The sequence below is a fragment of the Pleurodeles waltl genome, chromosome 8 (genome assembly GCF_031143425.1).
Source record: "Pleurodeles waltl isolate 20211129_DDA chromosome 8, aPleWal1.hap1.20221129, whole genome shotgun sequence".
Classification (NCBI taxonomy): Eukaryota; Metazoa; Chordata; class Amphibia; order Caudata; family Salamandridae; genus Pleurodeles; species Pleurodeles waltl.
In genome coordinates this window covers 768,727,479-768,743,022 of record NC_090447.1, presented here as the reverse complement: position 1 = coordinate 768,743,022, position 15,544 = coordinate 768,727,479, and the positions used below count along the sequence as shown (strand labels likewise).

Here is a 15,544-nt window from a genome sequence, read left to right as displayed (position 1 = left end):
AGCTTTGTTAATATAGGGAAATAAATTCACTAACTTTGCAATAAACTGGTGTGGTTATTCCTGACTGAAAGGTCAGGGCTCGCCGAAATGTATTCTGTATTAATTGTTAAGTGTTATGTTGTTCAAGGTGTTGCTTATGTTCGTTATTGATTATCGATATAAGGTGATTGATCGATTAAGAGTACAGAGAGTTCCCACTTAGTCAAAAGATTCATCGACCTAAAGAGCGTCCGAACGCAGGTAAATTGTTACCACGTTCCGCTCTATCACCTTCAGTCAACACGACCCCGCCAGACTGCTTAGAGATCCCATTGCAGCCCAGCCATCCGTTTGGTGATGGGAGACCCCACCAGGTCTGCCAAAAACCGCTACTGGGCCCGACTACTTCTGTTGACCCTGGTGGATTTGGTTAAAAACCAACAGGCAATCTTCCCGGTCCAGTGTGCTTCTGTGTCTCCTCGGAGGTCTCCAGAAACAATCCGCAGGCTCTGTGGCCCATCTCAGCTGAGGTGCGAGGGCGCAGTATCATTGGCAAGGCCCCTCGGTCCCGAGTCTAGTCGCACCCACTTCCTCACCCCCACCCCGGTGCAGAGAGGAGAGTACCAACACGGTCTACATGCCGGCAGGCCACTTGCAAGGGCAACAACAACGTGGAACAAAGTGTCAAGAGGGGCCTGCTTCAGTTCATGGGTGCAGTCCGCAGGGCAGTCTCTCACCAGGAGAGAAGGCGTGCCACACCACGGCTCCCGTGCCATTCCCCAAGTTCCAGCTCCCCTCTGCGGCAGCTCCATAAGTCCAGATCCGAGTCTCAGCTGTCTTCCAGCGCCTGGGCAGGCTCTCACCATCAGCAAAGCCTCTCAGCCAGTTGGGGCCAACGAGTCCCAGGAACGATCCAGGCGTTTCCAATTTCAGTGTCCTGAGCACAGCCCATCATTTAATCACACTCAAGGATTTTACAGGATCACAGGGCGGCAGGATGGTGCAGGATTCTTGTGGCAGAGTTTGAGTTTGCTGTTAGTGCTGCCACCCACGCATTTTGTTGCTGGACCTGCAGCTGTGTCTTGAACCCAGGACCCCAGAGTGACACCAAGGGCTGGTCTGCTGGCCTCCTGATTTGTGCCTCAGGGACAAAAAAGGCTCCCAGACATCATGCACCAGACCCTGGTCCCAGCTGCACTGAGTTCCTGACCACAAGTGGAGCCTCTCAGGTTCTGGAACTTTGATGTGGCACTAGGGAGCTATCATCAAGCTTTTGGGCTATTCGTGACCGCAAACATAACCATTTGAACCAATGCCTCATTGCTTGCAACACAAATCAGCGTGAAGCTCCATCAGCCCCCACCCTTTGCACTGCAATATCGACAGCTCGCAGGAACCGGCAAGGTGAAGCTCCATCAATATCCACCCATGATGCTGGCTGGCTCTTTACGCTTCGCTGACAACCTCCTTTATAGCTCTCACTGCTCCTCACAGCCCTCTTCAATGTGAACAGGACTCTTGGCACAAACTTGAGAAAGTAAATTTCAGCAGGCCTTATCTGGTGACTGTATCTGACCTGCGCTCCATCATGGTTGGCCTGAACTTTTGACTTTGACCTGGTCCACGACGACCAGATATCCAGAGTTGTCACTTTATGCTTTTTGGCTTTAAAAGTGAATAACTCTGATTCTACCTATCAGATTTGTGTTGTTTTGGTATCAAACACTTTATTAAAATGCACTCTATTTTTTAACGTGGTTTGGATTTCTTCTGGTGTTGTGTTCTCAATTTATCACTGTTTGTGTGCTGCATAAATACTTTACACATTGCCTCTAAGTTAAGCCCGACTGCTTTTGTGCCAATCTACTAAGGGTTAAGTACATGCTAATTTAGTGACTTTTTGTGGTTCACTCTTGAAGGGATTGTGGCTGTTGCTTTACCAGGGCTCACAAACGAGTCACGCAACAACCCATTTTCTAAAATAGAACCTCTCAGTCATCCTGCCAGAATACCCCATCCTGTCCAAACCTTAGCCAGTTTCTGTTACTGCCTGGAAGCAATACACAACCCCCAAAGGCCGGGCCACTCATAGCTATGTGGCCTAGTACACTAGCAGAAGGGCACAAGTGGTTGGACAAGAAAATACCAACTTTCTAAAGGTGGCATTTTTAGAATTTGACTTAAATTTCCACTATACTATTAAAGAGGGTTTTCAATTACAATTTGTTTGAGTGTAAAAGGCTATCTCTTAGGAGATAAGCTGCATATCAATTTATACCTGGGTGGGCTAGGAGGCTCATCAGGCCTCACTCTTCCAAACTGCTTTGCCCTGTAAGGAAAGGCCAGCACCTGCACATCTCGCTTATAGTGTGACAACGGTTCTCGCTGCACGGGACATGCCGCATACCACAATCTTCCTGGGTTGGCTAGGAGGCTCGTTAGTACTCACTGTCCCAAAATTCTTTGCCCAGTGAGGAGGGGCCAACGCCTGCCAAATGCATTATAGCGTGACAAGGGTACCCACTGAACAGGGCACAATCTGGCCAAAGGTGGGCCTGTCCTGGGCCCGTCATCAAGTGTAAGCGGTGGCCTGGGTCACCCCGCTAAGGTACTATTGTTTACCCTCCTATTTCACCTCTTTTAAGAACTCATATAGGATATCACTCTGACTTTACTGTGTCAACATGGGGAAATACAATTTCACAGTGAACCCTCCCCCACCTGCACAGGGTACTACTTCGGTTGGTTTTCTACAGTGGGTGGTACGGGTGATCAGTAAAGAGACTGAGCTAGAAGAATCATGCCTGTTCCTCTCTCACCTTTGTATATACAGATGTTACCTGCTCTGTCCCCTGCTGCTGAGGACTTGACCCCGCACCTTCGAGGCGCAGTGGGGGGCACTTCAGGCACTGTTACTGCTCGTACTGATGAAGCTGGTGCCCCAGTAGGTGAGCCTGTAGGCAATACTGAAAGAGATGAAACTCACGCTGATCCCTTTAAAAAGGTGTTAAGACAAGAGGCCAAGCGGGGAAAAGAAAGAGAACTGGGGATGGGTGAGGGAGTCAAAGACTCAGTTTCCTGGCTCCTCAACCCAATTGCCATCACAATTGATAAGCCTGGGCCCTAATGTCAAGAAGGTTGGGGATGGTGCTACTGAGCCAGCTGAGACTGTTTGTACCTGTGTTGTTGAAATTATTGCGGACTTACTGAATCCAAATTTTTTCCTGGCTTGATAACATGGAGAAGGTGTTGGGGAAACTGACCTCTTTCTGTGACATGCAACACCATTCTGTGACTCCACCCCTAGTCCTCAGGGCCCTGCCATAACTGTTCCTTCCGATTACTAAATCCATACAAGAAGAGCAGACAAGAAAAGTTATGCAAGATCAACGACTGAGAGAAATGAGCAAGCCTGTGGGTGTTGTCAAAGAATACATTGAGCTTTGGAGGCACAACTCCTTAATTCTTTTCCTCAACTCCTGCCACAGTGCATGCATTACACCTTTGTTCTGAAAGATGTGCCAGTCCTTGCACCATATGCAAGAGAAAGTTACCTTGCCCAAAGAAGTAAAGGGACTCATTGGCTCAAAAGTAAATCAGGCTGGCAGGTGACCAGGTAGATCATAATGATCAGGGGAACACCATGGATTGGGCCAGGCAAAAAGGAATCTTCAGGGGACTGTCTTATTATTAATTTTAAGCCCTGTCTTTTGGTAGAGTCATTGTTGAATTCCTTTTATTCTCATTCCTGGGACCCAGGTCCCATCCAAGTATTACCTCTGTGGTACTTTTTCTGAACAAAGGTCTTCCCCCCTTACCCCTGCAAGGTATCATCTCCCAGCCAAAGGCTGTGAATCAATAGTTTAACACTGAGTTCTGGAAATTCTTTTAAACCATTGGCTTCTTTATAAGATTTGGACTGACTTTCTGGTAGTTGGGAGGGGTCCATGCAGCCTGGATTTCAAGAGGTCATAATGAGGCTGGGAACTTCTGGTCCCAGGGACCTGGTGGGGGTTATGGCAGGGACCCTGATAACTGATCCTGGTGACTACAGACAGCTCAGGGAAAGAAGTGGGAACCTAACAAAACGGTCTTGGAATATTGCTGGATTCCATAATAAATTGATGAATCCAGATTGAATCTTAGATATCTGCAAAACCAACATTATTTTCCTACAGGAAACCTGGTGCCTGGCTTATTTTAGTGTGGACGGGTACCATTCTTTCTGTAGTGCAAACTCCCCATTGAGTTCGGTGTGAGCTAGGGGTGGCTTCGCTATTCTGATTTCTGTTAGACTGACAGGCATTTCATCTAGAATCATCAGTTATTTAACCCACGTCCAGCTGATCTTATTACAGATTCCCTATAATATGATGTCCTGATAGATTTGTACAATATTGTATTTGCTATAAGGGTACTGGAGGTAATTGAGGGTGTGGAGACCACCTTGGAAACTCTTACGGAAGGTCATAACAGAGAGATACTTATAGTTTGGCGGGGTGTTTTAAATATTAAGCAATGTGGCAGTAATGGCCGCCCTCCATGTGGAGCAAAGGAAACAGGCCAGCGGGGTCCCACATTTTCAGCATACATCATTTGGAGATGCCATGAATACCATCAGGGCAGTTTATAACCTTTTTTTGTCAAAGACTATAGGATGGATGGGTGTCCATTGCTCACTACATTTACAGGGGCTACTAAGGGAAGTGAAATGTATTTCTTTATTCTTTTCCCGGACACGGTTGACATATTAGGAGATGAGCTTCTTGCTTCTTAATTAAGTGGACATAATTCCCTGTTTTTGTTACTAGGCTTGCCTCTGACTAGTGGAGGGATTTGTGAGATCATACTACTAATGAACTCTCGTAATAAAGGTTTAAGGATTAATTGGGAGTTAGTAGAGAAAGGGCTTTGTTTGGTAAACCTGTTCAAGAGCAATTGGAAATCTCTCTATGTTTTGACCTTGGTGGATGAATCCCCCACGGCTATCTTAGATGCATTTGGTACCCTTTGTGCTGATGTTGAAAAAAGACTAAAGCGTAATAGAGCAACTAAACCCTTGTCTCTTGTATGTTGGTTTAATCATGCATGTAAAGCGCCCCATAAAAGGTTGAAAGCAGCTCTATCTAAAATGCCCCACCTCAGATGATATTTTGGAAAAATGTCGGTCCTATAAAACGACATTGGAGACTAGGAGATTAGAGTTGGGAAATATTGCCTGGGAGGAGCTGGGCAAAGCTGTCAGACTGAAGGATAGCGCCTCTTTTTGGAAGGTGGTTAATACACCTTTTTTACTAGATACAATAAGCCTACAGTATTTCTAGCTGATGTGTCAGTTGATCATTTTAGAAAAAAAAAATAAGTCAGAGAATACAGAGGTTGTAAGGGACTTTAATGAAGTTGGAACTCATAACTCAGAAATGGATGATACTTTGTGTGATTCCATTACAATAAGGTATGTCAGCCTCAGTCCAGCATCCGGTGGGAAAAGCCCAAGGCTCAGCCAGGGTCTCACTAGACCTTTTAAAAGAAATTTTGTTGCTCTGGGACCCTATTCTGACTAATGCCTTTAAAGATGCAATACTAGGGGATCTCATCCCTTCTTGGTCTGAAGCTATAGATGTTCCTATACTTAAAAGGGAAATCAGAAATCACCTGTATACTATCTTCCCAGCTGTCTCTTGGACAGTTCTCTAAAATACAGGGCAGGGCAGGGTTCTTGTGGCTAAGCTTGAAGCCTGGCTGCAGGATAACCTATGTCTATCAAGAGCCCAGTTTGGGTACCTCTTAGGAGTAGGGACTGTTGAGCAGTGTCTTAGCTTACAATTCAAAATTGATACATATGTCAAAACTAGGAGGGGCATCATTCACCTTGCATTCATGGACCTCTCCTCTGCCTTTGTTATGGTCAATAGGAGGAAGTTGTGAGATGGGATGGTCAGGCTGGGAATTGACCAGGGCTTAATTGGACTTTTACAAAGACTGCACAAAGACATTACCATAAGGGTTAGGTATGGTGGAGACAGGGCACTTAATCATAGCATTCAGTCTCATTTGGGAGTGAGGCAAAGGTGCATGATGGCCCGCTCTTGTTCCTCATTTATATTAATGATTTAGAAGCACATTTGACCAAAACAAGGAAGAGTCTGCCTATGATTAAGTCCAGTGCTCTCCCAGTCCTTTTATATGTAGAAAATGCAGTCTAAATGTCAAGAACTGCGAAAGGCCATCATGACTGTTAAGAAAAACCTACAAAAGTCCTTTATAATGAGTATTGGTCCTAAACATGTAAAAACTAAGACATTTATTCTGGGGTGGAGGGGGGACACATAAAATCCTGAGAGTAAAGACTTTAATGTATCTGGGCCTGCCTTTTGACCAAAATTTATTCTGGCATAATTTGCGCAGTTCTAGGGCTGAACAGACACTCAGAGTTGTTGAATCATTTTTCTCTTTTGCTAAAAGGTTGAGACAAAAAACTAATAAGAGAAATGATCGCTATATACAGAAGTAAATGTATTTCTGTGGTGAGTTATGGAGCAGGACTGTAGGGCTATAAAGACCCGGGAATACTACAGCAGGATGAAAACAAATTTCCACGTAGAATGGTGTTGGTCCCAGAATCCACCCCTGCCTTTATGAGTTTATCAGAATTAGGACTTGTCCCCTTTGAGGTATAAAATTAGACTTGAACAACTCTTTTTATGGCTTAGAGTCTGTGGAAATCCTGAAGCACAAATGCCAAGAGAAGTTCTGGAGGATTGTCTTTCTCTATCATGCGTGGGACCTCCCCCGGTTAAGATATCTCAAGAAGAGATTTATAGACTTGGAGTTCCTGGGCCTGTTTAGTAACCCGATGAGTATTGACCCTAAGGCCTTACTTAATGCGAAGGAGGCTATGCGGGGTAGGCAAAGTGGACTTCACCAGGTGGAATTTGACAAGCTCTTGGCCAGTTATAATTATAACTTAATTAATCAGACATCTGGGTGTGAGTCCTACCTCTTCTGGGTTCATACAGGAAATGTGAGGTTTTATTTAACTACACTGCGTTTTAACTTAATGCATTTTTTTAGTTGCCTTCTGTAGGAATGCAGTCCTGGGATCTTTATTGCCGAGATGCCTGTGCAGTAATTTTGCACAACAAAGCACAATGCACTTTATTGTATGTTGTACCCTGTCAACCCACACCAGAAAAAGCTTTTTTGTCCCCTATCTTCTGTTCTTTCAATACTAACTCTCACAGGGAGGCTTTTGCATGTTTGCACTAACTGGACAATATGGAGATATGTGTGGCTGTGGGAAACATCATCAATCTTGCTATGAAAGTAAGAAAAAGATACCCCTCAGTATAATCCCTATCCTTAAACCAGGATTTTTAGGTTTGCTGATCTTTGTGCAGAATCCTCTCTGTGTCTTAGACGGGGGCTTAACTAGGTTCAATGATGCATAATAACGTTTTAATCTTGAAATACACGTCTTTGATTGTATTTTATGGTATATTTTATGCTGTGATTTTAGTATTTGCTATTATGCTCAATGAAATGCTTTTATCTTTATGTACTTTAATGCCCTGAGGGCAGAATACAGTTTTTTGACTGACTGACTGACTGTTTTAGGAGTTTTTCACTGGCAGGAAGTTAAGCACATATGTCCTATTTTTCATATTCAATGACCCTGTCCTATGAGCCTTCCAGGCCTACATTAAGAGTGACTTATGTTATTAAAAGGAAGGTTTTGGCTGAGGAAAAGGTTTATTTTGCCAGGTCCAAATGGCAGTTTAAAACTGCACTACAAGCTGTAGTGGCAGGCCTAAGACATGTTTGAAAAAGTTATTTTATTGGGGGAGGGACACAATGAGTGCTGCAGACCCACTAGCTGCATATCATTTACAGGGCCAGTGTACATGTAGTACAATTTACTAGAGAATTACAAGTACATTCAATGTGCCAATAAGGTGTAGCCCAATTTTACCATGTTTTTTGTGATAACCAAATGTTATTGAGTTTATAAACACTGAGCATTATCCACTGTGATACATACATTATTTTCATGTTAGCGCCGGAACAGAATATTGAATCAGGACAGTCATATCGAACAACACTCTTCATTACACTGGTAGCCCCTGTTACACTTACTACCTCCTCCATATCTTGTCATGTTTTTGGGGGGCATCCTCTCGCCTATATATCACTTTTACTTGATGCGCACATGAGTCAAGACCAGACCATCAAAGAGGGGGTGCAGGTCACCTCTACTGGAAAGCAATATCTCTCTTGGCCACCAATCAGGCCATTCCTATGAAGGTCTTCTTGGAGCATGGCCCTCTAAGTTCTTCCAAAAGACCCAGTAATGCTACACAGGGACCCAAATTAATGGAAAGGCCCAGTACCTCGAAGATCTCATGGTTCACACCATCCCAAAAGGAGGGTAGGGTCAGACAAGACCAGACTACATGAAAAAAGTCGGCATTAGGGAAGGAACATTGTGCACACATGGCCTGAGCCACCAGGCCCCTTCGCCTTAGCCAATGGGGGGGCAGATATGTTGATGAAGATAATTAATCTGGCTACTGCCAGTTGCAAGGAAATTTCCAGGTCTCTTGGGGCCGAACATGCCTCCCTCCAGTCATCAGCATCCAATTCGTCCACCCAGCCTCACATCGCCGTTGGAGAGGAGGGAACCTGTCGGGTGCATTAAGCATCAGACAGTGATAAATCGCCAATATGGCTACCTTGCCCAAGCACCCCATCCTAAGTTTTGCTTCGAACTGATTATATTCAGGAATCTGGGTATCCATCATGAGATGAGCCCGCAAAGCATGAGACAACTGGACGTACCGAAGTTCTTAAAACAACATCAGTGTCCCTCCTCTGTGGATGTGTCCCAAGCATGTGATCCCTATTTGGTCCCATCAGGTGAATCCTGCAATACCAGATGCCTGTTTAAGCCAGGTGCCCAGCCACACAAAAGTCATGTCTGTAAGGCTGTGGTTCCATTGGATAAAGGGTAGAGCATTCCTCCAATACAGCACCGTCACCTGGGTATAAGAGTGCACTGTTAAGGGATTGAATTTCCATAAAGTAGACTGAGAAGACTCCCGAACCCCAGAAGGTGTAGTTATAGACAGTATGCAGGGTCATCCGACCCCCATGTAAAGTAAATGAGCGGCAAGATATTGTCTGTAGATTTCTGTCATGCCAAGGCCTCCATCAAAACAAGACTTCTGCACCGAGGTGAAGGCCACCTGGTGTCTCCCACCCACACAAAGGAATGAAACTACGCATGAGGAACCGGATATGGATATTTTGTCAGAATATACAGGTACCGGGGGAGGCAAACCATTTTGAATACTGCAATGCATCCATCAGATTAAAAGGCAGCCAACTCCATGTATGCAAATCCCTATCCAAGGCTGATGCAAAGAGACAAAAATTGAGGTACCAGGCCAGGTTGGAAGGCACAAGATATGAATCCCCAGATACATAAATGAGTTTGTCTGACTGGTATGTCAGGGTACCAGTGTTCTCCATTGCCTCACCAGCCACCACCGCCAAGAGGGATTTGCTCACATTAATTTGCAGGCCTGAGGCCTTCTAATAGAGATGGAGAAGTGCAAGAAATTCAGGGCCTGATGACTGTGGATTGCTGAGGAAAAGCAGGACATCATCTGCATAGAGAGCAATTCATTCTTTAATGCACTCTCCCACCTCTAGCCCCAGACCAGAGCATTGCACCTTATCTAATGTGCCAAAGGTTCTAAGGCAATGGCAAACTGCAGTGGAGACAGAGGACATCCCTTGACGTGTACCTCTGTGGATCGGAAAAGGTGGAGACAGGACTGTGTTGACCTTAACCTGGGCAGTAGGGGTTTTGTTTAGGAGGTCCTCTATCTTCTGGAAGGACGGTCTTAAGTCAGCCTGTTGGAGCATGGCCTCGAGAATTTCCAGGAGACCATGTCAAATGGCTTCTGGAAATCAACAAAAATGAGGGATAAGTCGTGGTCCAGGCTATGTGTCTAAGAGAGGGCCAGCTGTACTCCTTGAATGAAGTAGCGGGTACTTCTGCCTGGCATAAAGCTGCATTGGTCAGGATGTATTATATGGGACAATGTCTGACTCAGCCTGGTTGGCAAGATTTTAGCAAAGATCTTGATGTTAACATTAATGAAAGGAATCGGCTGATAGGAGGAGCAGCAATTTGCAGGCTGTCCCATCTTAGGTATAACTACAATAGTATAATTATCTAAGTACGGGGGAACAAGCCACTGCTCGATGCCTCCATATAAAGGGCCAACAAGTGAGGTATCAAAAGGGTATGGTAGCATTTAAATTAGATGGTGAACCCATCCGGGCCAGAGGCCTTGCAGGACTGGAGATCGAAGATGGCCTGTCCCCCTCTTCGGCCATGAGAAGCAGATCCATTTCCAGGCCACAGAGGGAGGAATAGAAGGCAGAGGCATACCACGAAGGAGGGGATTCTCAATCCGGGTCCATCAGGAGCCACGCATTAAATCTCCACATCTGTCAAAGGGCGCTCAGTTTGTACCCCACCCAAGGAGTAGGGGTGCGTAGTCAGATATGCCCCACGGTGGATCTGAACTGACTGTAGTGGCAACAAATCACAGGCTGGTAGGCAGATGTGGTCAATTCTGGACTCTGTTTTGTGGGCTGTGGACAGGTGCATGTAATTGTTTTATGGAGTTCCATGAACGCCATGAGTCCCAGAGACCCACAGATTCCGCCTACAAGGTCAATCGCGCAAACCACAATTTTACCATGTTTTAAGGAGAGAGCGCAAGCATCTTAACACTGGCTAGCCGTGGTAAAGTGCAGAATCCTAAAGCCAGCAAAAATGAGTTCAGCAGAGGGGTCAAGGCAAAATGTTTGGGGGAATACCATGCCAAGGAGATCAGGGATGTAATGTGGAGCTTGAAATGCAAGGTGTAGTTTATAATGTCCTATCCAGGGAAAAGGCTGGACACCACAAGGGCCTTGTTAGTGCAATCTAATGCCAGATGGCAGAATCGTAACAGACATAGCTACAGCACTCACACGCCTAACACTAGATAATGATTAAACATATAGGGGGTTATTCTAACTTTGGAGGAGTGTTAATCCGTCCCAAAAGTGACGGTAAAGTGACGGATATACCACCAGCCGTATTATGAGTTCCATAGGATAAAATGGACTCGTAATACGGCTGGTGGTAAATCCTTCACTTTTCTGTCACTTTTGGGACGGATTAACACCTCCTCCAAAGTTAGAATAACCCCCATAGATCTAAAAAGGTTAAAGACTTAAAATGTACCTTTAGTCAAACCATCTCTGTCTCTAATTTGATAGTCCCTCACAAATATAGTCTCAGTTGTAACATATCTATGGGTGATCACTGACAAAGAGCTCTGTTCTACACTACAAGTTGCAGCAGGCATGAAAAGTAAAAGATCCCTCCATGAGCAGGCAAAAACAATTATGGTACTTCTCTCACCTCTCCAAAACCAAATGATTTTAGTAAAGGATTTACAGTTTCTAGAGTGGTACAACAGTATCACAATGCCCCATAGAAAACTGAATCAAACTGTTAAAGAAGCTTCAACTGGTGCACAGCAAAGCTTCAAGATTAGTCTTCCAAAGAACAAAACATCCCACCTATAGTCTTGGCCCCTTGATATACCGTCATGAAAAACTGTTGTTCAGAGATTTTCTTTTTTGATTTGTCTTTTTGTATCATTATAGAAGTAATTTAGTTTGGATAGACATTGCTAATCCTGATGGATTTATTCTGGAGAACATTTTTAAAAATGGCAGATGTGTTGCAGTGATGATGTTATATTTCAGGAACCTTGAGACCTATATGCTTCATGTTGGTGTCAAAACATAGATTTTGGGAGTCAAGTAGTCTTACAGAGTCAGAAAATCTTCAGAGCTATTTTTCTGCCATTTTCCAGAATGGCGGCCATAACAGAGGGAGAAGAGATGTATACAGAAATGAAACAAATAATAATGGTTTTTAATCCTTTTATATATACACTAAACAGTGTTTATGATCTGAATATGAAAAAAATAAGGTTTATCACTCCTGTTTTAGACACATTTTTATAGTTCACTTTATTTATTTGTTTTGGCAATCACTTGTGGTACATTTGCAGAATGTTGAACATTTGAGAAGAGCATATCGACAGGGACATCTTTTTGTAGCACAGGATTCACAAGTACATGTACGTGTAAGTTCTGTGGGTAGAGGTTTTAGAATTTTTTTAGGTTTTAGCACCCTATCAATATCTTCCCAACCAAATTCCCACAGATCTTTTTCTGCATATGCATGATCCAAAACATTTACACATTTTATGATCAAGTAGAATACTCTCCTAATGTGTCCATGCACAGAATATGATGTCCGTGGAAGGTCACTTAGCTTGATTGATCCCTTGAACTCACTGTACCGAAGATTGTCAAATGTGTGACAGTCAGAACTCATTTTCCACACACGCACAAGATATTTTCCTACGTCTTTAAAGTCTTATTCTTCTTCTGTCTCAGCAAATCCTTTCAGAAACTTCACAGGTTCAGCAGTTAAAGCTTCAAACTTTGGCCCAATTTTGCTCATAGTGTCATCACCCTTAAGAATGTGTGCCTTGATGAGAACACTGGGGATTACTGGGTCAAGATTCTTGTACTGAATATGAAGCGAGATTAAGCCCCTCATTATGAACACGGCGGTGAAAACTGCCGTGTTCATGCTGGCGGTCTTCTCCGTGACCGCCAGCACCCCCGGAACCAAAATAAAGTATATAGGTCTCATGGTTCCTGAAATATTACATCATCACTGCAACATATTTGTCATTTTTGAAAAATATCATCCACAAAAATTTAGCCCGGATCAGTAATGTCTCCCCAAGCTAAACTTCTTCTCTAATGATCTAAAAACACAAATCAGAAATGAAAATCTCTGAACACATTTTTTTACAGAGGTAGATCAGGAGGCCAGGATTAATATTCAAATTTCCAGGGGGAATACATTGGTTTCCACGCCCTGCCAGTTCATTTTCAAAGTCCTATCCTTGATACACTTTGTGGTTTGCAGCCAATGATCTCTAATTCGTACAAGTGGAAGTAAAAATACACACAGTCTAGGCTATAAACCATGATGAAAAAATTATTTACAAGTTGTGTCACTCTCCCCATCAGGAGACAAGTTAACATAGGAAAGTGTTTTAGTGACTTATGCTCTTCTGCTGGGACTCACTTCCTTTGGAGGTAAAAGCCTTTAGCAATTATGCAGCATGCAATAGCACTGAAGCACTTTAATAATGTTAACTCTTCCTTCTCAAACATGACTATGTTTTGGATCTTTAAGGTTTTGAGATTTGACATGTTTAGAGGCTGTGGTGCAGGAATTAGTTGGATAGGCACACTTATCATCCAGGGTTGTAGTATTCCACTTTGCTTCTTAGGTAGTAGACAGCAAATTATAGAATGGAGCAGATCAGGTAAATCGGCAATGCTTCCCTCGGTAAAAGAAATAAGAAAGAAATCCACAAACATACAAAATATTCAAGCATTTTACGTTTTTCTTACCATTTCAATGCCTGTAAGTCCCCTATGAGTGACGGACAATACTTGTCAGCCATACAGCAGCAGTAGTCTAGAAAAGTACAGTGAGAGGAAATTAAACTGTTTTCCATATACATTACATTAGAAAATATAGGCATACTATGAATCTACAAATAGTTTTGCTCATTCTTTTAATGGAAAACACACATTTTTGATGGTGCAAGAAGAAAGTCATGAATGTCAAAAAACAGGCCAGTACCCACACTGAGATAGTGGAACAGTCCTCTTAAAAAGTAGCCTCAGCTCAGGTATCAAGCACATCACTAGATGCCAATTACTGCTTCTTGATTTTAGCAGAATGATAAAGATAAGCTGCATCGCTTTTCAGAATTAGAAGTAACATCTGGTCACAGCAACATAAAAATAGGTCATAACCCTTCTCCTTTTGGGACTAGGCCAAGTGATACCACAAACACAGACGTTCGCCAGTCCTGGATGTGCCCTCTTTAAATAAAGATCAGTTCTGCTACACCTCCTCAGTGCTGCCATTTTGATGACGACAAACCCTACCCAAATTACATAGTTGTGGGGACGTTTAAGCTAGCCACAATGACTCCATTGTGTGGTAACTGCATTCAGCCCCTAAGCTGTCATGCTGTGAGCTGACGCCTTTCTAAAAACTCTGTGTAGCAAACAACATAGCTGACTAATTGGGACGGGTTTTGGGTGGAAAGGTTACAGAGACTGACATTAGCAAAGTCACTATCTGTTAATAGTTTTTAGGTTGCCTACTGCATATATTAGGCTGAGTTCACCTCCTGGGGCTATGCTCGGCGAAGGAATATCTGGAAATCAGAGCGCTCCTTCTCAGGGAGTCAACCTTCATCCTTCAGCCACACACCTCCCCCACCCACATTTGTAGATAGGGATTGGAGACAAAAAAATTACACTCTTCTGATGTAGGAGCATGTTTAAAAACTAGCAGCATTATCTCAATTGTACAGCACACTGATCAAGGGGGAAAAGTATTAAAGCATAGCTTTGTGGTATGCTCTGACCCTTCTTCATAAGATACTGTGTGCACTCTCGCAATTAAACGTACAACACGCAACCTTGTCTACTTGTTGAGCTATAGGTTTAACAATTATAATCTCAGTGTGAAGTAAATGAAATAAAGAAAAACAATTGAAGTTACTTACCAATTTGGCGTATTTCAAGAGAACGGAATACATAGATTTTTCCTATCTGGGCCATCACTTTGCATATATTTTGACCTGTTTGTAGTTTTACAAGTCCTTCACAGTTTTTCACACTGTGGATGACAAGAACAACTTAAGGGTAAACATATTGAAAAGTGTATCACCTCATAGTTTTATCTCACAATAATTACAATGTCTTCAAAAACGTTACTGTGAGAAAATGACATCATATCAAAAGAGGTAAGGAATATAGATGGAGGATCTGTGGAAGAAATACGCAAACTGGGCAAGCATTTATCATCTTCTATTAATGTTGCACTGCACTTGCATCAATGTATGTCTTTAGTTCTTTACTTCTGGTTGGGACGGATGGTGATCAGGTATTTACGGCACTGGTATATACCAACACCGCAGGTTGAGGTTTTTACTGGGTATGGTAAATTCCTCCTGTTCTGAGTTTTTCCTCCACAAATGGGGCATTGCAGGAGGTGTATATAACACTGAATTCTGCTTGTACCCTGTGTAATAGGCATTTTCCTCCAGTATACTTCAGCAGCTTTGACTGGCCACAATGTGCGCCATAACAGGAGATACCACACATTTTGGAATTGAAGAGCAATTAAAGTGCGGAGCACAGAAAGGGAGGGAAACAGAAGAGGGCTATGGAGGAGGATGAAGAGAGAGAGAAATAACAATGGTGTGTCCCTCTGCATGATGAGAAAGAGGTGAAAAAGAGGGAGAGGAGGAAGGGACTATGGGCAGACAGGAATTGGGCAGAAGAAGGGCGAGCCGACAGGAGGGAATAATGGGGG

The 15,544-nt window shown here is 43.5% G+C and overlaps 1 protein-coding gene across 1 annotated transcript in view; it reads right to left on the bottom strand.

Annotated features, from left to right (window-relative positions):
• Positions 1–15,544, bottom strand: part of ADGRG2 (adhesion G protein-coupled receptor G2) — a 904,627-nt gene that overhangs the window by 283,278 nt on the left and 605,805 nt on the right. The window contains exons 18-19 of the mRNA XM_069205012.1: positions 14,733–14,845; positions 13,558–13,624 (exon numbers count right to left, since the gene is read on the bottom strand). Coding sequence (XP_069061113.1) covers positions 13,558–13,624; positions 14,733–14,845 — 180 coding nt within the window. The remainder of the gene's footprint in view (positions 1–13,557; positions 13,625–14,732; positions 14,846–15,544) is intronic.